General features: G+C 33.5%; 1 protein-coding gene across 6 annotated transcripts in view; it reads left to right on the top strand.

Moving 5' to 3' along the window:
* The window catches only part of TDRD3 (tudor domain containing 3), a 179,113-nt gene that overhangs the window by 131,549 nt on the left and 21,648 nt on the right, over nucleotides 1–25,916 (top strand). Inside the window, exons 11-15 of one of the 6 annotated variants that reach the window (XR_016507405.1) lie at nucleotides 7,861–8,711; nucleotides 12,544–12,669; nucleotides 19,467–19,539; nucleotides 19,808–20,021; nucleotides 23,882–23,945. Coding sequence is in view for 3 of the 6 variants with exons in the window: in XM_090258147.1 (XP_090114273.1) it covers nucleotides 7,861–8,711; nucleotides 12,544–12,669; nucleotides 23,882–23,967 (1,063 nt within the window). In the remaining 3 variants the exon portion in view is untranslated. Of the gene's footprint in view, nucleotides 1–7,860; nucleotides 8,712–12,543; nucleotides 12,670–18,051; nucleotides 19,017–19,466; nucleotides 19,540–19,807; nucleotides 20,022–20,402; nucleotides 20,513–23,881; nucleotides 23,968–25,916 lie in introns of those variants that run through there. The other 5 variants (XR_016507407.1, XR_016507406.1, XM_090258147.1 and 2 more) reach the window with 5 other exon arrangements.

Here is a 25,916-nt window from a genome sequence, read left to right as displayed (position 1 = left end):
TTCCTTCAGAGGGGCGGGGGGGAAAATGACCCTGGCAGGAAATGGGGGTAGGGCAGCTGCAGGTAGGTGTGTATATGAGATCTGGCAGCAACAGGGACAAGGTTTTTGGGGTTATCTCCAGTCACAGTCAGCTGCTTAGCCAGATTCTCTGCAGGGCAGACAGCTCTGCAAAAAGGCCAGATTCTCTGCAAGAGAAAAGCCTCAAAGAGGCAATTACTTAATGCTAGCAGCAGACATTTGCAAATTTTTACAGGCCTTAGGCAATGGGGTCCTTAGGGGATGACTGGAATTCCTTACAAGGAATGGCTGAAGCCCCTACACAGTAACTATAGCATAAAGCAACTAAATGAAGAAATGAGGTAAATAAGGTCACACAGCTGCTCAGTGGTAGGACTGGAATGTAATACGAATCAGTGAGAAAAGCAATTTCACAAATATTTTCAAATCGAATCTTCACCCTAATCCTGTGATAAGTATCATTATCCACACATTACTGATGAAGAAACTGGGGTTCTTGGTGACTTTGTCAGAAATGCAACACTGGGGAGTGGGAGAATGAATGAATTTGGTCATAAGCTCAGTGTTGTGTTGTGTAATCTTTTTCTGTAATCATCTGAACTTAGTCTAAATTAGTCCCAATGAGCTTTGATGCCCACCTTTCTTACAGAAAGCAAAATAGAATACTTGATTTTCTATTTCAGTTCTGTACCCTTAGCTGAGCTCATGTGACAGTACTAACGAGATAATTTTGAACTTGAAGGCTTGTTTCATTTCCATTGTTTTTAGTAATTGTATCTTCCAGCAAATATTTACTGAAAGCCATACACTTGCCTGATTCTATTGTATCTAGGCACTGGAGAAAACGATACAGAGTAAGACTTAGACCAACCCTGCCATCAGTTTGGTTAGTATGTAATAATATTTAAAGTTTCCTCCTTTAAAAAAGCATACAGGACTTCCGGCCAAGATGGAGGCTTAGACGGACGTGCTCGGCCTCCCTCTACAACTAGAGAGGAATACAACTACTTCAAAACAAAAGATAACTAGAAATTCCAGAAAATAAAACTACACGGAAGCCCAACGTATGAAGTTATAAACCAGCGGCGCCCTTTGGACAGGTAGGAAGAGTGAAAGTGGGTGGTGCTGTTTGTGGTCGCATCAGGGACAGCGGCAGGGAGAACAATCCCAGAGGCAGGGAGGACAATCCCGGCTGCAGTCAAACCCGGCGGCTCGCGACCCCAACGCTGGGAGAAGCAGCCACCACATCGCCTCGGACAGTGAGGCCCAGGGGGCGGGAGGACGGATCCCGGTCTCCTAGCGGAATAACTGTGTGAATCCATCTTGGACCCCCGCCCCCACACAAAGCGCCACAGGGCTGCGAAATAGGTTGCAGGTCGCCACTGGTCGTTGGGCAGTGACGACAAAGCTCCGGCGAGAAAGGTTGCGGATCGCCGCCGGTCGCTGGGTTGTGACGAGTACACAGGCACTGCCCCCTGTAGCCGGCCCAAGAAAACAAAACGCAAATCTGTCAAAATGAGGCAGACAACTATAGAAATGCCGGTGGCGCAGCTCACTAGGCAACAGATGAAGAACCTGACAGATGAACAAATAAGAAACCTGTAAGAGGCTCAGTTCAGGGCCATTGTTATCAGGTGGCTTACAGAATTAACAAAAGATCTGGAAAAAGATGAGAAAGAATCAAAAAACACTCATACTGAAAGGAGCAAAACCACATACGAGACAGATGGTGAGGAAATAAAATCCAGAGTTCAAATCAACAAACCAGAACACAAAGAAGGAACAAACAGTCAACCAGTGCAGAGAGAAAAAACGGGAAGCAAGGAAAATGATGAGAGAATCAGAAACCTCTGGGACAGTTATAAAAGGCCCAACATAATAATCATTGGTTTGCCAGAGGGCGAAGAAGATGAACTAGAAATTGAAAAATTAAGTGAAAATATAATAAAGCAGAACTTCCCAAACTTGGGGAAGGAAATAGACTTACAGGTCCAGGAAGCACAGAGAATTCCAAAACAACTGGACCCAGGGAGAACCACTCCAAGACACATTATAATCAAAATGTCAAAAGTTAAAGATAAAGAGAGAATCTTAGAAGCAGCAAGAGAGAAGAAAAGAATCATGTATGAAGGGGTCCCAATTAGACTATCAGCTGACTTCTCAAGGGAGACCCTGCAGGCAAGAAGGGACTGGCAAGAAATATTCAAAGTAATGAAAATCCAAAACCTACAACCACGAATACTCTATCCAGCGAAATTGTCATTCAGAATAGAAGGGCAGAGAAAGTGCTTCCAGGACAAAATAAACTGAAAGAGTTCATTAGATCCAAACCACTGTTATATGAGATGTTAAAGGGACTGGTTTAGAAAAAGGAGGATCAAAGCTATGAACACTAAAATGAAAACTGCATCACAAGAACCAACAACAGAAGCTAGGGAATTGAAGCAAAAGCAAACTAAATAGGCAATGAGAGTGGAAAAAGAACTATAGGTATGGGAGCATATTGGGGGGAGGTCAGCAGGGAGGGGGAAGGGGGAGAGGGAGGGAGATGATATAGGAATTAAGGATCATGGTAGGAGGGAATGGAATAGAGAGAGGTTGAGAAGAACTATATGCACAACTAATGGACATGGTCTAAAAGGGGGGGACAACTGGAGGGAGGGGGGCCACTGGGTGGAGGGGAGAAGAGGGAAGGGAAATTGGGACAAATGTAACATTATAATCAATAAAACACATTAAAAAAGTAAAAAACATACAGTATTGAAATGAATGAGATACCTCTATGTATTGACTTGGAAACATGTCCATGATATACAGTTAATTTTTAAAATATCCTGCAGTCTGTGTGGTGTGCATGAGTTCATTTTAATAAATAAATAAATAAGCGGAGATGTCTGTGTAAATTATATAAAAATAAAAATAACCTCTGGCCCTGGCCAGGTAGCTCAGTTGGTCCCAATACTCCAAGGTTATGGGTTTGATCCCCAATCAGGGCACATACAAGAAGCAACCAATGAGTGCATAAATAAGTGGGACAACAAATAGATGTCTCTCTCTGTCTCTGTCTTTATTTCCCCTTCCTCTCTCTTAAAAAAAAATTAGAAAGAAAGAATAACCTCTGAAAATGTTAACAGTGGCTATCTGGAAAGATGGGATTGGATAGTCACAAGGTAGAACTTTCCCTCCACATAAGATTATAAGTAATTTTTACTTTTTGAAATATTTCTTAGCATTTTTTAATATAGAAATATTTAAAGGGCATATAGAAGAAATTTTACCTGGTGAATGTGTATATTTTAAATGATAAATTGTATTAGAATATGATTTTGATTTTTCTAATGTATCTAAATTTTCTCTATAAAATGACTTTGATAATTGGACACGTTTTTACTAAAGAATTCTTTCTGCCCTGTTTTCAACGAGGAAAATAAAAAACAATAAACAAAAAAAGCAAGGTAAGGATTCTAACTGAAGATGGGGTTGGTGATGGTAAAGATGTGTAAATAGGGAAGCATCTTATCATCCAAGTATTGTTTTATTCTTCATGCAAATAATTGTTTATTTGCATAATTATAAGTGCTAATAATTATAATCATAACAATGATAGCTAACATTAAGCCAAATATTGTTCTAAGTACTTAGTTAATCTTCTGAGGTAGGTGCTATTATTATTCCTATCTTAAAGATGAGGCTCACAAAATTTAAGTAACTTGCCTAAGATTGCAAAACTGCTAAGTGGCAGAGCTGTGACGTAACTCTGCAATCTCTCTCCAAAGCGTGTGCCATACATATTATGCTCTCTCTAAGTGCCAATTTTTGAGCTTCTATTAGTAGTCGACCTGTTAATGGGGGTTTTAGTTATTTCTGCTTTAATAGAAAGATTATTAATTTTAGGTCAGTATTCTGGCAATTCTAGCATACAACTTTATTTTTTCAGCCCATCAGGGATTGTTAAAGAGCTTTTGTGATTTCTGCATTTACCCAGGAATGAACAGATGTAGGTGATAAAATTGTAGCTAATGTGCTGTTGGTTGCATTCCATTTTCTTTCGCTGGGAAGGCAGCTTGGTGTGGTGGGAAAATTGTGGGCTTTAGCTTTAGTTAGATTTGAGTTTAAATTCTGGCTTCAACATTTTCTAGCCACCAGCTTTGCTTTGTTCCTTCACTTGCAAAATAAGGATAATAATACAGCCTTTCTAGGTAGTTATGAGAATTACATGAAATAATGTAAGCAAAGGAACTGTGAAGTGGAGTCAGGCACATAGTAAAATCTTAGTAAATATTAAGACACTTCTTCAGGTAGGTCTCTCAAAATAAAAAGAAACAAAAATGTACCTTTTTCTACTATAAAATACAGGTACAACTGTGAGTGGAGAATGAATATTCTCAGTAAATTCATTCTTGATTCTTACATTTCAAATTATGGTGATGTAAAATATTGTAATCTGTTATCTTGTAAACATTTTAAAATTCATGACCTGTGTAACAGGAACATTTTATCACAAATTAAACCTAACTCATACAGCATTCTTTGATGAGTTTTTTTTTTTTTTTTATATGAGGTTTTTTTCACTTTGATCTTTTAGATGTTTTCAGTTTTAATTGTTTTATGATGAAGTTTTCTACCACTTTTGCTAATCTTCCCTTTTCTTTTTTTCTCCTATTCACTATTATATGTTACCAATTTCTGTTTATACTTTTGAATATCTTTAAGTAAATACTGAAAGAAAAAAATGTAAGTTCTTGTGTCCATTTTTTTCCTGGAATTTGGTGTCTTTATGTATTTATTATAATGGACATCGATTTTGGGATATTGGTATGTCCAACCTTTTTCTCTTTGAAATAAATAATTTCTGGTGATTATATTTTTACTTAGAGTTATCTCTGCAAAGGTCATTTTTTAAAAAGAGTAATGCATTTTATTCTTTTGTTTATACAGAAAAATAACTTAGTATATTTCTTATTAGAGTGATTGTATACCTAGCCTTTGTTGCTGATTAGTATTTTGGGTGATTTGAAGTCATCATACGTCCTCAAGAAGGTGGCAGAGAGCAATAAGATTTTGACTAGAACACTGAGGAGCTTTCTATTTGACTTGGGTTTTATTTCTTAATTTACCTAAAATTGCCTTTCCACAGGTTGGTAATTGAGCATATTGTTATTTTTAAATAGGTTATCTCAGTTTCAAAATATTTACTTTATATCTGACTTCAGTACTTAACTGTCTTAAGACAAAAGGTACCAGGTTTAAGGAAATCTGAGAATGATGAAACATTTAAGGACTTTCCTTTCTTGGCTTATTTTATTTTGAAATGAAATAAGTATATATGAAAACTGTGTTCTTTTAAAAGCACAATTTTATCCTCTTCATCGAGTTTAATTTATTTTTTAAATTCTTATTTAAAAATTAATTTTTTGTCCCCTCCACACCCCCACTGTTATTAGGGATTTCTGGACCCAAGGGTAGGTAGGACGACAACCATGTCCAGCTTGAAGCAGCTAGAGGAGCTTGAGACCTTCGCCCATTGTCCTTTACAAGATTACAAAGGGTCTTAATATCTGAGAGGGAGGGATAGTTATTTTTTACGAACCATGGGTATGGACTTGGGGGGGGTTGCTGGGGGAGGGAGATACTGGGTGGAGGGGAGTAAAGGGGAAAAAATTGGAACTACTGTAACAACATAATCAATAAAATATACTTTAAAAAAAATTAATTTTTTGTAGAGCCTTCTCACACTATATTATTTCAACACATTATTGGAAATGAAATCTGCTCATTATTAATAAAATCACTTGTTTTATTCCATAATCTAATGTATGTCATCAATTAAATAGATTAGGAAATCTTTACCTTTTTTTGTTTTAAAAGAACTGAAATCAAATTCTCCCACACCTACAAAGCCTAGTTGAAGCCTTCATTCCGTGTATGTGTATATACATATACACATGGTTGTCTGGGACCCCGTCTATAGTCCAGGATACTTGGTTGCTCTTGTGGTGACCTAATATATTTGTACTTTCTGACCATCATAGATATCAGTGGCCCTAACTGGAATAATAAGACAAATTGATCCCTAAACACAGCCACTGTAAAATGCTTACTTCTCAAATATCTATTCAAGCCTACTGATGGCAAGTAAAATATCTTCATATCTGACTTATTTTGGAAGCTGAAAAATTACTTCAGTTCACTATGTGAGGGACTTTACCTCTCTCTCGATTGCGTAAAACCCCATAATATCTGTATCTTAAGACTTCTGTGGGGAATATTTGACAATAAAGTGAAAGTATAGGGTACCTAATACTCTGCAGGTAGAAAGAGGCAATTGCTGTTTTTATTCTCTAATAATGAATGACAAATGCCAATATATACTTTCTGCATAAAGCAGACCTTGGGAAAAAGTAATTTTTAAAAAAGTCTCTGTAAATGGTCTTGGTTAGTATTTGATATCTTGCATATTTGAAAGTCTTAATTCTTTGTCACTATTAATGGGTGGTTTGACTGGATATAGAATTGTACTTAGAAAATAGTTTTCCTTTAGTTTCAAAGATACTTAAAACCTGTTAGATTGGCTTCCAAGTCCCAGTGGTTCTGTTGAGAAGGTGTGGTTTTTTGTTTTTTTGTTTTTTGCTTTTGTTTTGTTTTTTACGATTTTGAACCTTGATCTTTAGTCTATAACTTGTTTTGTTACTCAGGAACTTCTAAAGGTCTTCTCTTTCTCCCTCTCTTCTCTTCTCTTTTTATGTGGTACCTTTTTGCCTCCAGTGGGTGTTTGGAAATGTATGGAGATAGCAGAAATTCTGGGAGAGAGTGCTTTGGGATTTAGTGCCTGGAGGTGAAAGAGGTTGATTTTTTTGCAATGCAAGAAAGAATCTCACCCAAAATGTCAATACCTGTAGTGCCTTTGTTAAGAAGTATTGTGATCCAAGGGAAATATAAGAATAATTCTGACCTGCGTATTGATTATGGGTTATGACAAGGGAAATAAGACATGCATGCGTACCAAAGACCAATCAGCATCTTTGGTAATTGTGTGAAACAATGGAGGAAGAAAAGTGTAAATGACATGGTACAGATTGAAATAGAATAAAAATCACTATATGAAATACGGTCATTAAGTTATCTATGAGTATACATTTACCATGTTACTGTTTTTGATATCTAGCTGGATATTATTTACACTATTGTGCTTAATCGTATTTTTGACAATTTTCTGTATTTCCAAGTAGTACCTGCTTTCAATTACCTTGACAGGTCAAGAAAACTATTAACTCTTTTCTATAGTGGGATATCTGTTTGTAAGACAAACTCTTAGCAGTTTCAGATCCAGAAAGATTTGAGTAACAACATTTTTGCAAAAATGGCTAGAGTTTGACTGACAATAATAGCTATACTTTTCTAAATTGGAATGAGATTCAGAAAGGAGATGAGCAAGGGTTGTACTTGTGCAGGTTTATAGCAGTTTTGGAGTTAGCAGTTTGCAGTTCTGTTTCAGTAATGTCTTGGGAAATGAATTACCACCATTGCATATATAGCTAGCTATATTACAAGCATGTAAACATTCAATGACAAAGACAAATTGCTTTTAAATTATCCACAATTTTTTTCATGGTTCAAACATATCATTGCTTTACCTGAGTAATATGGCTGACTTGGGAAATTATACATTAGAAATACAGGACTCTAAGGAAGCAGAGAGGAATGAAGATAATGAGGAGGGAAAAATAGTGAAAGATGTTAAAATAATAGTTTGATAATTTTGTATTAATATAATCATTGTTAGGCATTTTAAAATAAATATTGAGAGTCATCATTTTAATATGCATATGATTTACTTTTCAGAACCTAAATCACAACCCCAGCAGCTTTATCAGGGACAACACCGATTGCTGAACACTGAGCAAAATGGAATAAAAGATAATAATCAACCAAGATTTCTTCCTCGAAGTGATACCAGACAACCAAGAAATGAAAAACCTCCGCGTTTTCAAAGAGACATCCAAAACTCAAAGTCAGTTTCAGAAGGCAGTGGATTACCTAGAAATAGAGGCACTGAAAGACCAAGTTCTTCTTCAGGATCTGACATATGGGCTGAAGAACGAATCAGATGTGATAGACCATATTCTAGATATGATAAAACTAAAGACACTTTATACCCTTTAAGTTCTCAGCACAATGATGGTGCTTTTAAAAAAAAGGATAACTCTATGCAAAACAGATCAGGAAGAGGTCCATCCTATGCAGAGGCAAAAGAAAGTCTGCTTCCTCAAGAATCTATAGATTATAATAATCAGAAACGTGGGAAGAGAGAAAACCAAACAGCAAATCCTGATCCTTTTTATGACAGGAAACCACGAACAATAAATAATGAAGCTTTCAGTGGTATAAAAATTGAAAAACATTTTAATGTAAATACTGATTACCAGAATCCTGTCCGAACTAATAGTTTCATTGGTGTTCCAAATGGAGAGACGGAAGGGCCACTGAAGGGAAGGCGAGTAGGACCTATTAAGCCAGCAGGACCCATCACAGCTACACACTATGATGATAAAATATTTTACAATAGTGGGCCCAAAAGAAGATCTGGGCCAATTAAACCAGAAAAATTACTAGAATCATCTATTCCTATGGAGTATGCAAAACTGTGGAAACCTGGAGATGAGTGTTTTGCACTTTATTGGGAAGACAATAAGGTATGCATGCTACTATGGTATAATATAGTAATATTACCAATTGCACATTCTAGTGAAACTATAGAAAGTCATTGCTTTGGGACTGAGGTTTTTTTCCTACATTTGTACCTGTTTAAAGCCTTTAAACAGATCTATAAAAATGTAATTTATAAATGAGGAAAAACAAAATATTTACAGTTTTTTATGGATGATTAGGAGAATCAGTCCCATAAGATTTGGTTAGGTTAGGTTTGATTTTAGTTTGTACATAAGAATAGTATTATAAAAGTGATTAAGTGAAGTTGATAAGTGATTTCACTGAACTATTAATGTTTACTTTTCTTTCCAGTGAAAGTTTACAAATTCACAAGGAAAAAAATCAGTTGAATGGTACACAAATTCTGCAGATTTTATCTAAATTAAAGAAAATTTACACAATCAGGCTACTTTTTCTAAAAAAAACTGTTAATTATTTAGCTAATAATTTAATGATTATTAAACCAATGACTTAAACGTTCTTTTTTCTACATTATATGCTGGCTCAAAGGAAAATAGGGAAGGTGTGGAGAAAGGGGAAGGGAAAGATAGAAGGTGAGATCAAGAAGGAAACGGTGGATCAGATAAAAGAGTGTGGCTGAGAGAGAGAAAACCAGCACGGTGAGAACAGGACAGAGGGGTTCTCTGAGAGAAAGGCCTTTGCACATGTTTACCTTCTGCCCAGCATTTTCTACCAACTACTCTCATCCTTGAGGGCTGGGCTCAAGCATCACTTCCTACGGGAAGCCTTCTTTAACCTGCTCACTTCTTCCAAGTACATTATTGTCTTTCTCAGTTGGTGCCTTATTCACTTTCTAAAAGTTATCAGAATTTGTAAGTATTTGTTATTTTGGTTCCTGGATTGGTAGCTCTCCCCTACCATAATTTTAAGTTCCTTAAAGGCAGGATTATGTCTGTCTAGTTTTCATATGTAGCCCTGCTCTTCCCACAGTGTAGGGATTTAATAATTATTTGTTGACCCTGTTAATTAGTTAATTCTGAAGGGGGCACTTATATAAGAAAACAGTAAAGTGGTTAGAGGACTGGAGATATCAGCAAGGTAATAAAAAAAGAGGTAAGGGAGTTATAGTGCCAGGACCGAGATAGACGTGAGGATCAGGTCAAAGAAAAAAATATTTGAGATAAGTATTTCGTAAGTAGAGTAGTTTCAATTGATAAAATAAGGATGTGTCCATAAGAGTGTGTGTGTGTGACTTAAAGAAGTGGTGGAAGTAAAGTTAACTGAAAATTTCAAGGAACTGAAATTCAGACTAGGAAATGTAGATGGATCTTCTAAAAAGATGCTGTAGACCTTGGGATCAGGAACCAGGCTCCATAATGTTCAGTGAATAATGAGACATAAGATGAGTGTTAGGTGTTATTACCTGATGATACCAGCAAGGAGGGTACAGATGGTATAACTAGGTGGCATAGTCTTAAGGTTTTTGTATGTATGAGGGATAATACTCATCTAGAAACAGCATCTCTATTGTCAAGTTTTTATTCAAGACTAAAAGGAGAGGCGGAGACAGCACTAGTTATATTTTTTCTTTTTTTTCCAGAAAAGCAAAGCCTTCCCAGAAATATCAACAGGCAATCTCATTAGTTGGTACTATTTTACATGGCTACTTCCTGGCTAATAGGAAGGCTTGGAAAGCAAGTACTATTCAGACTATTACTCTTTCAACTTAGACCACTCACTTTCCAAAATACAGGAACTATAATATTTCATTCGGGTAATAAGTGATTACTTATGTTTACCAGTTTCTCACTCATGGTTTGTAGAGCTAAGTGTCTACCTTAGAATAGATCTTGTGTCAGATGCTTCTCTGAAAGGTTGATTAAGATGAAAATGAAAAAAAAAACTTTTTCCATATTGGACAGTGTGGGGTTGTTGGTAACTTCAACAAGCAGAGTAGGTTCAGTGATTGGAGTTCAGGTCAGATAATGTTTGAAAGGCTTAATAATAAACCACTGAAACTGTCCATTAAAGTCCCATAAGGATCGTGCCCTAGTAGTAAGTACAGAACTACAAACAAGGCATTACAAACCCTAAAACCAACCTTTACAAGATCAAGGATATCTGTTTGTACTCTGTCTACCTGCCAAAAGAAAATATAATCCTCTTTTGGGGAAAAATACATTTTTCTAGAACCTTTTCAATATTTTATCTGCAATATCTGGCATCCTGTAAAAAAATATGAAGCATGGTTTAAGAGAGAGAGAGAGAGAGAATATGAATGACCAGAAACAAATAAAACAACAGAGAAAAATAAAAGATCTACAAATATTGAGATATTAGACTTAGCAGACAAGTTCTTCAACAAATATTGAGAATTCAACAAACCGTGATTGAGTAGCTGGTGTCAGGTGCTTGAGATAGATCAGGTAGTTCTGGCTGTTTTGTTACACATATGCCTTCAAATAACTAACAAAATTGTTTATAAAACTACTTTTAATTGTAATTGTCTCAAAAAAATCAGTAATACTGAATTCATCTATTGCTGCTACTGAATATATTCAAAATGATGTCATATACCTTCTGAAAGACAGTTTCTAATAATTCCCAAACTGTTTTGAGCTTTTAGTGTATTATTAGAATGATTGAATGATCTTCTATGGTCACTACTTTGATTTTAATTGGATGTATACTTTCAGTTTAGAGGGACTGTGGGCTCTATAGAGATTATATGGTTAAACAAATTAGGTAAACAGTATTCACCCTCTGAAATAAATGGGGTTAGTTATCTTCTGAAACCACCTAATTTAAGAAAGAGTTTTTAAATGTCTTGTTGAGAATAGGCAACTTTCTAATTTTCTAGTCAAGAGACCAGTGTGAAGATTTAACTGTCATTAAGAAATCATCATCTTAATTGCATTGCAATGATGTTTTGGAGCTAATTAATCAATTAGTATAATCTGTCATTTAAAAGAGTCTTCCCAATATCTCGCCTTCTCTCAAGCTTTATTTCCACTGAAGGATTTGAGAATTTGGGACAATTCTTTTTCCTCTCTAGCTGTTGTCCTGGTCATCATTCCCAGAGTGGATGGGTCTGTGGATGTTCTAGGACCATGGGGGTCCTTTAAATAGGCAGACTCTGCTGAGAGATTGGCAGCTTCTGCCTCCACTCCAACCCCCCACTGACAGCAGTGAACCTTTTTCTTTGTATTTATTTTTGTCATATATTTCTGTTTTTTTTAATAAATTGCTCCATAATTATAATATTCTGATTAGAAGATAAAAATTGTCTTATCAATATTAGTCAAATGACTTCAATGGCTAACAACAAAACATAACACTAGTTCTTTATATATCCATTAGTATGTGAATATTCCTCTCTACTGAGCATCAAGCTTTGTCCTGAATTATTACTATTGCTCAGTGTATGTCAGAACTCATATGAATAATTTATCTTTTTTAAGCTAATTTATGATTATTCAAAGGTAAGTTTTCTTTCTTAAATATATTATTCTCTTAAAATTGTTTTCTTTAAAATATTATATATTTGAAAGTTGCATGCATAAGACTAAATCTTAAAAGTTTTCATCATAAGAAAAAATTCTTTAACTATGGTGATGGACATAAAAAATTATTATGGTGATCATTTTGCACATATGCATATATCAAATCACTGTGTTGTACATCTAAAACTAATACAATGTTCTATGTCAGTTATATCTCAAAATATTAATTTTTAAAAAGAACTGAGTTATTAAAAAATAACACATTCTAACACTTTATTTATATTTCCATCAAATATTGCCCTTTGTCTACAGTGTTGTTTGTCATATTTAAAACTGCTTTCTGTCTCCTCAGTTTTACCGAGCAGAAGTTGAAGCTCTCCATTCTTCAGGTATGACAGCAGTTGTTAAATTCATTGACTATGGAAACTATGAAGAGGTGCTACTAAGCAACATCAAGCCCATTCAGACAGAGGCATGGGTACGTGATCCAAATTCTGTACACAGGCATAAGCTATTTTGAAGAAAATACAGAGCTCTGAAAGATTAGTCATAGTAATACAAAATTTTCCAATGGAAAAATATTTTAAATTTGCTTAAAACTGGCCATCCCTAAAGTACAATTTTAATTTAATAATTACATTGAACTACAATAAAAATGAAAGCATTGGAATTACTTTTCCTGTATAATGCTGTTATATTATACTTTGAAAATAGGTGCCCTTATTTATATGTTTGCCAAAAATTTGTATGTATAAAATTAGTTTTTATGCATATTTTGTTACTTTAAAATTGACTAAATTATGTCCAGCAGTTGTCAAATTTAAATCTCTGTTGGATACATGTATGTATATTCTTTATTCTTTTAGTTACATGTAAAATTAAGAAAAACACTTTAAAGTATATATGAATTCACATTGCATGTACTACACATATATTTATATATGTATATGTACAGATTAACTATAAATATGTTTAATAATTAATTGATTATTTTTTATGCCAAATATGTCAGAGCTGTGTGATTATTTTGATGATGTAATTTAGAATGTACTGGCTTCATGGAGTCTATTTTAATCAGGATTTATGTGACTTTATATAGATACTCAACTACATTTAGGCAAAAACAGGAAAACAGGGCATATTAAAATTAGTTTGACCAATTGATGTTTCTCTCTCACATCATGTTTCTCTCCCTCTCTTTTTCCCTCCCTCCCTGACTCTCTTAAAAAAAAAAAAAAGAATGAAGCCCTGACCCTTGTGGCTCAGTTGGTTGGGCACTGTTTTGCAAAGCAAAAGGTCTCTGGTTCCATTCCCGGTCAGGGTACATGCCTACTTTGCGGGTTTGGTGCCCAGTTCGGTCATATATAAGAGGCAACAGATGGATGTTTCTCTCTCAACATCAGTGTTTGTCTCCCTCTCTTTCTCCCTCCCTTCCCCTCACTCTAAAAAAAAAAAAATCATTAGTTTGATAACTTTAAAATTTTTTCTTTCTTCATTGTGTGTGCAACTATTAATAAACTTATTAGAAGTCTAATTTGTAGCTATTTCCATAAAATATCAAAATGTACTAGAAAATTGTATCACCTTGACAGTAGTTTCATTATTGAGGCATACATTGTTTTCTCATGAACTGCTTTTAGTTTATTTAGTTTTGATCTTTTTACATTTCTGTCATGATCTCAATGTCATGTCCCCAGCCCCCCCTCCCAAAACATAAATAAAACAACAAAAAACCTTGTAGCTGTAATCACATTTTGGACCATGGATCTTAGTTCTTTACATTTTTATTCTAGAAAAACTATTATTTTCTAGATAGTTTATCACTATATCACTAATATTACTAATGGTTCATATGTTTGATTAAGAGCTCCTTTTCTTTTCATCCCCTAAAGTTTAGCCACTTTTCCTAAAAGCCTGAAATACCATCAATATCTAATTTATGTCTTCCTTTTCTTGGAAAAACTTGTTGTACCTAAATTTTTGCCCTTTAGATTCTCATATGATGGCTATTTGCATTCTTTTTTTCCCATTGCTACTTAAGACTTAATCTAGTTTTTATAGTAAAAGTAATTACTTATTGAGTCTGTATTTCTAGAAGTTGAGTCCTAGTTTGCTCTTCATCATGTGCTTCCAAATGGTTTTAGCCATTCCAGTCAGAGGTTAAAATAGAATTTTCACATTTAGTTTTATTTTTATTATTTAGAGATTTAATTAGAGATTAATTGTATTCTTTACTTCTTAAAGAAAAATTTATTTTCTTCCATTTCTTCTGTACTTCCCTTTTCTGTTCCAAGGTGGCCATAAGTGAGGAGCACATTTGTTGCTCCTCACTGTAGCTCTTCCATTCAAAAGGTGTTTGGTACTGAAGTGATAATTTTCTTTCCATAGTCAGTGACTCCCCCACCCCCATAGTCCTTATTGCTTTATCATTAATTTTAGATCTATGTAAACTTAGCTGGACAATAAATTTACCGGATGATGTCACAGCCCATGTGGTGATTTGTTCTGAACCACAGCAATACTTTCATATTCTTCCTACCCTTCTGTGAATACTCATATGTGCATTGTGTTATTATTATTTTTTTTTATGTATTTACTTTTTCTGCAGTCAACTTAAAAATCTTTTGAACAAGATGCTTGAAATATTTTTCAGGAAGATGCAGGATAGACTCACCAAGTCTTTTGGAGATTCTGGTATTTCTTGTCTCCTACTTACAAAGAATCAAGTGATTGTTGATGTTTTATAGTTCTGCATAAATTAATATAATAAATAGTTTTGGATCATAAACATCAATACTGAGGATAAGATTGTCCTTTATTATTTATCTGCATGAGTAACTGACTTAGTTGTAGAAGCCTCTTCCTCTTGATATATAGAAGCCACCGGCTTAACTTATCTTCACCTATCTCCATTTTAAAAACTACATAAAAAGTCCCTAAGGAAAAGTCTGTGAGGCTGTCAATATATTTAATGTAGAGTTAGTATAGAGTTCTCATAGCCTCGGAGAATGTTAATGTCTGGGTGTATGAGCACTGTTTCTTCTTATAACTAGGAAATTATAGCAAGTTTGAGTTAGTCAAAAGGAAAACATTTACTATGCCAGTAAGAAGGTAACTCTGATTTATCAAAGTCATACTAGAAAAATTAAAGGGCTGTAATGGTGCAGCAAAGTTATTAGAAGCCTTAGCACAATTATTCACTCACACTATGAATTATGTAATTTTTTCATTTTAACTCTTGCACTATATAGGTGCATTATGATTTTTAATTTTGAAATGATATTGTATATTTTATTAAGGATTATGTTTGTTATTGCCATAAAATTTCAGAAACCCTCTTTTTTCCTAAATGTAGCAATGATCATGTATTGAAGATTTTTTTAATAGTTTGCGGGAAAGACAACCCAAAAATCCTGTATATAAGCCAAAAGTTGTTATAGAAATTAGTTGCTTGTTCTGTGTCTTCAAGGTGTAAGGATAAATCAATAAATAAAAAACATGAAATATTAAGAGACTCAATGACTAAGTTAATAGTCTCTTGTATGGAAAATTAAAATAAAAATTTAGTTAATAGTTTAAACCTGATTGTTAGTATTTTTCCACGAAGTTTAGGAATTATTTGCCTTAATTTTCTCTGTATACCAAATATATATTTTTCCTTTCCATCTGGATGCACCTTTTTACTTCCAGAGATGCTCACTCAGTGATGATATTTATATTCTGATTCCACTTAAATACTTTATTTTCTCTAAAATAACTTACTAAACTTTGTGGTAAGTATTTTTTGTTTGGTTTTTTTTCTACCTAGATTTCACCTGGTTCTTTTAGTTGTCATAAAATATTCTGTCTTAAATTTAGTGAACTCTCTAATTACCACACTTAATGTGAGATTCACAGCTCCTTAACTGAATTTTTTTTTAATGGTCTTTAAACATTGTAGAATTTTCCTTATTTTATTAAAATAGCTGAAGCATTAGGAGTCTCATTTAATCTGTAAAATTATATAGGGAGAAAACCATACTGTGTATTATTTTATATTTCTGACCACTATATGATAAAACATTAGCAGCAAAGAAAGCATGCTATTTATTTTCCCTGCAGTCCACGTCTAAACTGGTTCTTTTTAACTCTGAAACTAATACCAGAAAACCAGTAAAAAGGTGCCATGGCATTTTGGAATTACTGTGAAATATCCTGGTGCTGCTGCTCAGACAAATCTTTGGTATTTTGGGCTCTTGTTGGTTCTGGACTGCTTTACTAAACCTGAGGAAACACTGCCAAGTCTTGATTCTCTGAGTATATTTATGACTTGAATTCCATTGAGACTTACATCCCATGAAATGTTTTAGAACATTCTAGTTTCTAAACTTTTCTTTTTAAAATGTCATGGTATTTGGTTCTTGGTATCAGGAAATGATCATTGTTTGCTGTTGTTTCAACTAGAAAAAATTATTGTATAAATAATGGTAGTTCTAAGACCTTAACATACAAATTATGGACAGTAATTCTGGAAAGCAGCAGATGACTGTTATTGTCCTTCATATGATTATCCTGTTTTAACTGTTTTCTGTGAAGTATTCATTTATTTAACAAATACTCATTGCGTATCTGTTAGGTGCCACGCACTGTTCTAGGTCAGAGATACATGTTTGTAGACAAAACACAAAATTTCTTCCCACTGCACAAAGTTAGAAGAAAGTTCCAGTTTCAGATATGTGAAACAGAGTTAAATATCTCACTAGAGTCTTTATTCATACTTTTTGAAGCTTTAAAATACAATACAACTGGTGAAAATCTTGTTTACTGAAGTTTTAATTTAAATAATGTTTAGGTGTTTATTCATTCCACCTTAACTTAAAGATAAAATTAATGTGAAAGAAGAAAGTGTGATTTCATGAATTTTATATACTTAAAAGTTCTTAAATATTTATTTAAAAAATAAAATTTGTTTTAGTATATTTTGGATTCTTTTTTTATTTTAATAATTATGATATATGTATTTCAATTTTGACAGGCTTTAAGAAAAGAACTATCAATCTTAAAGTTTACTTTTGAAATAACTTTGTACAAAATTTATTTTATAATAATATCCTAGTAAGCACATTTGGAAATTACCTTTTCAAACTCAAATATGGTTCATAAAAGTCCAAAGTTATTCTACCAGTAATAAAATATTTAAAAAGAAACAACCAAAATAAACCATGACCTATTTACTGAGGAAGGACTTTGAGAGTTGTGAGACAGAAATTAATGAGTTAAAATGTATCCTAAATTATTACAAGGTCATGTTAGTAACTTTAATGACATAGTGATAAAGTTGGGCTGTATTTATTTGTATTTGATATCCAAGGAAAATAATAGATATTAAAAATAGGACAATCATTAATTTCATAGGAAATAGGAAATTAATGATTTCATTAGAATTATGTAACAGTGAGGTTCTGCCAATTACTATTCAGTAAAAGGTACAGGTACCTATTTCAGAAGGTTTTTCATTCTTGCTGATAAATTCTTATGAATAAATTAATTTAGTGAGTATAATTTACTGTATTTAGATTTCTGCATTAAAAACAATTTGATTAAGATCACTGAAATATATTTTATTCAACTGTACATATTTTGGGAAACTTTCAAAGATAGCCATATGGGCATTGCTGGTTTTGTTTTGCAGTATAAACAGAGTAAATCAGAATGAAACTATAGCTGGTTTAGCCCCATTTAAAACATAATTTTCAAGTCATGAGCAATGGAATTTTGGAACTTCTATGCAATACCTTTTAGCTTTGTTTTAGTGAAGTTTCGCTGTATTTGATGTGGTTTATTTCTTCAACTATTACCCAGACTTTCCCAATTCCCACAGGAGGTTGTGGATTATACAAAAGAACTTTACTGGAGGCATGAAAGCAGCTGACACAGAGGTAGAAATGATTCATTCATAAATGAGTGCCATATGCATAGACATGTCACCTTAAATGCTCTTCATATCTACCTCCTAAGGCCCAAATTTGGTTTGTGATAACTAAACACAAGAGATAATTATCAAAATCTTTAGATCTAGTTTTGAGCTGGCTAGATTATTCAATAGAGACATTTTATTTCACCATTTCAGTTAATACTAAGAGAAAAATATTCTATTTTAGGACCTAAACAAAATATTGTTTGAATTTTGATATCTGTTAACATACTCAGAGGAAGCATATATACAAATATCTTTAAAAAGTATCTGGGTAATCCGAGTTTTCCTTTATTGAACAGTGAAAGTACAGATTAGATTATTATTTCATCTTCGTTTTTTTCTGAGTTCACGTGAAATAGCTCACAAAGTGAAATAACACGGCAGGGTATTACCTAAGATGTGCTTTCTTTTAAAGTTATTTTAATGATGACTCAGATTTGTTTCTTACTTTAATTACAGTTAATAAAAATAATTTAAGCCTTAAATTATTTATGTATTAAGTATCAAGTTAGCATGACTGAAAAATCACAGCATTCTTTTTTTTTGTACACATGAATAATGCCAGTAGATACTATGTTGATCTTTTATCTTCTAAGCCCCCCACTTTACTAATGGCAGCCTAAAATATGGACCCCTGAATTATGGTGTTGATTAAGTAAAAGTAAATTCATGATGCTTTCGATTTGTGCTGAATATTATATGATTTTGATTTTTTTTTTCAAAGTAGTTTTAAGGGGGCATCTTGGGTGAGAGCTATAGCTAAAGGGGGCTGGGATTATCAGGTGAACCTGTATTTTCCTTTGACATCTTGATTCAGTAAACCCAAGATTTGTTCTTTCCTAAGTGTAAATTTTGTGTGTGTGTGTGTGTGTGTGTGTGTGTGTTTAGTTACTTACCAGAACTTTTAAAGCTATAATTTCAAACTGTACTGTATTTTACTATTCCTTTGCATATATATGCAGTAGACTTGCTAATATCCTCATTGTATAGGAAATAAAGTAGTAAAACAAATGAATCTGAGGAATATTTTCATTTTATTTTATTTCTTTGTTCCCAAAGATGTTAATTTTATATATTGAGTATGTGCCTTGACCAGACACTCATGTCAGTATATTTTAAAGATTTTTATAAATCTGAAGAGGCAGCCTTCTTAAATTTAAAAAGAAAAACAAATACACACAACTCTGTGTTAGTTTCTAGTGAATTTCTGAGCCTCTTCCATTTGCACCTGAAAAAGCAGAAAAATAGTGTTGTTCATTGCACCCTAGACTTGATTCCGTTTCGGGTAGAACTCCTACAGTGCATCTTCCTTTTTCTAGGGTCAGTATCTGTAAACCATGATGATGATGGGCCGAAAGGGGATTTCTGGTACATATTTGATTGCATGCCATCGTGAGTCATCAGTTGTCCACTTTCTTTTTTAATCTTATGTGGTCATCTGCATGTCTCTATTTAATACTATTTTTCTGTATTCTTTTGTCATCTTATTTATTAGCTATCCCTCTTGTTTTCTCTATTTCCTGAGCATCATTGGTTTATTTTTCTTTTCGGCTTCACTTTTTTATACCTCTAGTAGGTGGCATCTTTTGATTTATATGGACTACCCTTCTGATTGATCCTAACTTCCTGCACTTTATTGGACTTATGCTATTTATTCTAGAACCATGTGCAGTAGGCTTCACTATCACAGCTCTAGGAAAAGAATGAAGTTGGTCTGTCTCCTTGTGAGAAGTACTCTGATGTTACAAAAATTCCAGTTCCATTAAACTTGGAAATTACTGGGAAGAGTTTTACACTTTGACTTGAAATAACTCCCTTAGAGGCCTGTCATTGGCTGAGAGCTCCGTTGAGAAGGGAAAGGAAGTACTACAACAGTGAGTATGTTTTATTTGCCTTAAAAAAATAGTCTATTATGAGTTAACATAACAAAGAGGTTCTAGTTAAGCGGATGTGACTATCATTTAAGAATACAAAAATATCAGTATTTTTTTGTATATACTTTTTTATGCCTAGTTCATCTAGCTCAGGGTTTTCTAAAACGTTCTGAGAACATTTATTATGCTTCATGGTTAAATACATTTGAAAAATACTATATTAAAAAAATTAAGTACACTTTTGATTACAGGACTTCTTTAAGCTAGAAATAGATTATTATTATTATTATTATTATTAAATCTCCAAGAGACAGATATATAGTGTATATTGCTTCACAGACTTATTTATTCATGGAACTCTTTTTTTCTTTTTCTGTATAGAACCTGTTATATAGAAGATCTTCAGAATGTGCTTTGAAAAATGTTTTGGCTATCTTCTTAACTTCTTTCTAGTCCTGAAATGTCCCGTCTTTAAAACAGGGTGACAATTTATCTTTAGACTATATAGCTGTAGGTGTTCTAAACTTCTTATTAATTATATAATCATGTATTTTTATTATATAAAAATTATATAAAAGTTAATTTCTCCTCAGACATGTCCCAAGAGTCTTTACCTTTCTGTGAATAGAGACAAAATATATTCCTGGAATTTTGTGTCCCTTCTGAGAATTTTTGCCATTAGTTATAATGTTTTATTACATAAAAATAAAATTAAGGTTTTATTTTACATATATTTATATACAAATCACTGATCTTTTAATTTTAACTCTTAATTATGGAAACATTTTATGTATTAATTTTTAGAAATTGGCTTTTGTGAAGACTTCCATCATAGGTTTTATATTATTGCTGCCTTTTCTTGTAATTTTCATCTCATAACCCACAGGATATTACTTATGTGATCTAGCAGTAAGGCATTTTCATCATTTGTGATCTTGCATTTATTATTCTCCAATAATCTAGTCTAAGGCAAAACCTGAAATCCCTTTTTTTGTTAAGCTAGCATTGGCTACTAAATAAAAAAAAAAAGAAGTGTCAAAGCAAGTTAATTCCACTGGGTGTGTAGGCATTCTAAAATAAAGAAGAGGACTCCAGAGAGACCAAAAATTCTATTTTATTTCATCGTTACCTTTTTTTCTAGTAGGCTGGTGTATTTTGAAGCCTTTCAATAGTATTGTTTTAATTTATTAAAGGCCTCCTAGAAAACAAGTTCCTCTTCTTAACTGGTCTTGATCTCCTGTTCTTATCTTCCTGGTAAAATAACAGACTTGATAATCTTGAATCTAATCTTAGAGTCTACTTGAGAGTTCTGGAGGGGAAAGAATTCTTTTTTTTTTTTTTTTTTTTTAAGAAACATGCTGTTTCCAAGCACTTACAATTATAAACAAGGACAGAGTTTATGATTGGATAATAGCTAGTGAAAGTGCAAAGAAGCTCTCTAAATAAGCAGTAGGTAAATACTATAATACCATCTCTTTTAGTGCTTGAGAGAACCAGAGTTTTAAGTGAGCACATGAACTGGTTTGGTAGCAAAAACAGTAGAAAGAGGTCAGGAATTGTTTGTTGAATGATTCATGTAGTCCTGGTGGTCACCTTTAGTACTGAAGAGTTCTTCAGACATCAAACTAGTATGAAAGTTTAATATGATAGTTTTTCAACAAATATTTTTCAATGCTTTTTGTAACAAAGCTACTTTGGAAAATAGATTGGCCTATATACTCAAGGAATTAAAAAGTTATAAAAGAAGTAGCAGATATATTTTCCTCCTTTCAGAAGCTACCTAATACATATTAATAAGGCCTCCATGAGACTGGCGTGGAGGCGCCATCAGACTGGGGTTGTTCCATTCTGGAAACTGTTGTTGGCATGGTTCTTGATTGAATTTAGTTATGCGTGTTAAATAAATGGGATAGCGTGAGGGAGAAGGCCAACATTGACTTTTCAAAACTAGTATTAACTTTTAACAACCTTTTATTGGCATTTTTGTCTTGCCTAAAGAATGCTCATTTTTTCCCAGGTCATCTGATTGGGAAATTAGAGTCAACCCTCTAGGTCATTTTTAACAAAGAGCTTATTATACAAAGTAAGATATTAAAAGTCAGTTTATTCTGCTTCTGTATGGTTCAAAATTCTAAAATTTATGGATTTTTTATGTTTTTTAATGTTGGTAACCATTTTTGGTACCATATAATGAATGATTTAAAAGAATATAAAGAGCATTTTACCTTGGAAAGACAAAGTAAGGCTCAAATAATGTAGGGAAAAGTACACTAATATTTTTTTTTCATAAGATGATCAGATAATATAAATCTTATTTTTAAGAATTCCTAAATTTTAACATCAGTACCCAAAGAATGTTAGACTTGACTAGATTTTTAAAATATGGAATTGACAACTTAAAGGGAAAAGGGAGACATGTCAAAAACTTGTGAGTAATGGTACTTATTCAAAAACAATTTTCTAGGTAAACCCTTTGACTCTTCTTTTTTTGTATTCCTCTTCTCTTCCTTTCTTCTTTCTCCTCATTCAGAATGGCTCCTCCTCTTTCTCCTTTTCCTTTTTCATTTTATTTTTTCATGTCAGTTTGCCTTCTTACTCATCCTAAAGGTAACAAGTGGTTTTTGGCTATTAAGCTGGATATGTCTTATCTCAGATAGGACTGATGATCAAATAAAGTCTGGTTAAACAGAGAGTCTCTAAAACCTTTTGGAAGAAATAAATTAATATGTTTGGTTGATCTTTTATATACCCTCATTAATGTTAATGCTTACTTAGCACTTGGTCTCACTGGTAGTAGTCCTCATAAATGAAAAGACTAGAAAAGAAAAGAAAAATTTCTCATTAAATATGTTAAAGACGGTGTTAAGATGAGAAGTTAAAATATATAACTCCCTAAAAAAAATTATGGAACTATTCAAGAAACTAGGACTGGAAATTCTAAATTTTGTTATAGAAAATTGATTATAAATGGCTACATTAAAAGCATTTTAGATATAACTTAGAAAGGAATTAAGATTTAGATATCAAAAAAGACATCTCAGGAAGATGCACACATTTTCTTTTAGTTTGCTGAAAATGCCTGAAATTGCCTATGAAAAGACTGATTAATCTGTCCGTTTTAATGATTATACTTGCTTTAATGAAAATAATAACTGAGTCCTATCCAGTATGGCTTAGTTGGTTTGGAGCATCTTCACATAGACCATAAGGTTACGGGTTTGATTCCCGGCCAGGGCACATGCCCAGGTTGCAGGTTCAATCCCTGCTTGGGGCATATACAAGAAGACAACCAATCAATTCTGTCTGTCTGTCTGTCTGTCTCCCCCCCACCCCCACCCCCAAAGCAATGAAAAAATGTTCTCAGGTGAGGATAAAAAAGAAAAGAATCACTGAGGGAACATGACTAAGCTTTTTAAAGGGGGGGCGGCAGGGCATAGAGGTTAAAGGTAGATTTGGTATCTTGGTTCTTAGGCATTTTTCAAGATGATTTTTTCAATGGTGTAATTGAAAAGGTTTTCCTAAAAATGTGAAACAAAAACTTTAAACTGCTTTAAATAATATCAGTTATAAAAATAGGCTTTACTTTCTGAATTGAGAATTACTATGTTTTGAGATTTCAACAAATTTCACATAAATGATGAAGTATAGCCAAAAATATTTCCAACATTGTTTACTACTTATTGCCATTTTGGGGCCTGAGGCTGAGAAACATTTTCAGATTGCTTTATCCTGAAAGAATTTGATGAAAGGAATCACTGAGAGAATCAAGCGTCTGCTCTGCTCGGCCTTTGAAAGAAGGGGAAAAGGCAAGGCTGGTCTTGGGCAAATTACTTCCACCTCCCTTTTTGCCCCTGCTTCAGCTCCAGGGGAGCTGGAAATGCACAGGAGGAATCAGAAGACCTGGGTCGAGTCCTGGCTCTGCCACTTACTACCTATGTGACTTTGGGTAAGTTACTTAATGTCTCTGAGTCTCAGTTTCAGTACAGGGTTGTTGTGAGGATTTAGTAATACGATTGGTGAAAATGTGCTTTGTAAACTTCCAAGATCTATAAAACATAAATTTTTATTATCAAAATATTGACCTCTGTCTTCCTTATTCTTCTGTAGTTTAGTGTCCTCAGCTATGCATTTTTAAAGCAATCCAAAATGACTTAACTCTTTTTGCTTCTCCCTACACTTTCTCCATATTGGAATTCTTATTTCTATCCTCTGCATGTTTTAGAGTTAACTATTCTAAGAATATAAAACCAGGCTGGTAAATTAATCATCACTGTAGAGTGTGGGCTTTTTTATCCTTTGCACTCTCACCTTTCTTCTTTAATCTCAGAATTACATAACTAGAAACATCAAAGCATCTCTAATTCATGGAAATTTGGACAATGTTGGGGAAAAAGATTTTTGGCAGAGGGAAGTGTCTAAAATCTAATTACCCAGATCACTCCTCTGTTAGTAAGGTTGACTGCGAAAATGGGAAAATGATTGTGCCTCAAGTCCTTTCTTCCCTGCAGGAAAGGAGAAGGCAGTAGTTCAGAGTGAAAAGTTCTTCAGCAGTCTCATTGAAAACCTAGATCCTTACATTGAGGAGTAGTCATAGAAGAGACAAGGGATTAATTCGGTGGCCATTTCTTTGAGTAATATCTGACTTGATCTCGTCTTTGAGTCTCAGTAATTTAGTTTTAGCCCACCCTCAGCCAAACTAAATGTGCAATGCTTATTATCTTTACTGGGTGCTCAGTTTATAGAGGCTGCATGGAGCTAAGAAATAAAAAAAATTAAAAAAAAAAAAAAAGCTTGCCTTCTGGGTCACATCTGGTTTCAGAGCAAGGGACCTTTATGAGGACATAAGAAGAGCTTATAGCTCTACTTGGTCCAAGCGTCCCCCATAAACTAAGAATGCTTTATCTGGCTATGTGTAAATAATAGTCATAATGGCCACTTACGTGAACTGCTTGCCATTAATGCTAATTACTATGGAGCACAATAACAGTTACTCATGTCATGACTGATTAACTTTCTTAAAGATTTTATTTTTTATTTTATTTTTACAGCCTTGAACCATTGACTTATGCTCAATATGGTTTCTTGCTGAAGTAGCAGTGTCATCTTTCATAATTAAAAATTAGAAATATTGAACTCCAGTAGCAATCAAATGCAAATTGAAACAGTTAGGTACAGTGTTAAATTTGTGAGTTAATGAGAAAATTAAATGATAATGCTTATGCTGGCGAAGATGCAGTGGAATGAATATTCTTATACATTGGTAATGGCAGTGTAAATTGGCTTCCAATTTTTTTTCCAAGCCTTAAAAGTGTTCTTACCCTTTAAACCAGTAATGCCACAGTTGTTCATCTCTCCTACAGAAAGAGCAAAGAAAATAAGTGAATTGCTGAGAGATGATTACTGCAGCATTATTATAATAGTAAAAAACTAGGAGTTACCTGAATGCCCAGCCATAAGAGAATGGTAAAATAAATTATCATCCATCTGTGGGATGAAATATTATACAGCTGTGATTTAAAAAAATCATTAGGAAGGCTGTAATATCTTGAAAAATATTTATAATAAGTGAATGGATGCAATTTGAACAAAATTGTAGTCATGGTAGTGGTTGTTTTAGAGTAGTCAAGTCATGTATAATCTCTCTACATGTACGTGTACATATATTTTCCAATTGTATAAACTTTCTGTAATTTTGTATTATATATTTTATTTGAAAAAGTAAAAATAAGCAAAATAAAATTAGCAAAAAGAAAGTTGATCATGATTAGAGAATTTTAGTGTTTTTTTTCTTAATCCCTTAAAATTTGCAAAACGGATCTGAAAATGGCATTTAAAAAGATAAAAACACTTCTTAATTTCTCATTTTACCTTTATGCCTCCAGTGAGGTTAATAGC

This window comes from Furipterus horrens, unplaced genomic scaffold (assembly GCF_987537825.1).
Source record: "Furipterus horrens unplaced genomic scaffold, mFurHor1.1.pri manual_scaffold_12, whole genome shotgun sequence".
NCBI lineage: Eukaryota > Metazoa > Chordata > Mammalia > Chiroptera > Furipteridae > Furipterus > Furipterus horrens.
Note: the sequence above shows the minus strand (reverse complement) of the source record. Positions and strands in the feature narration are given on the sequence as shown.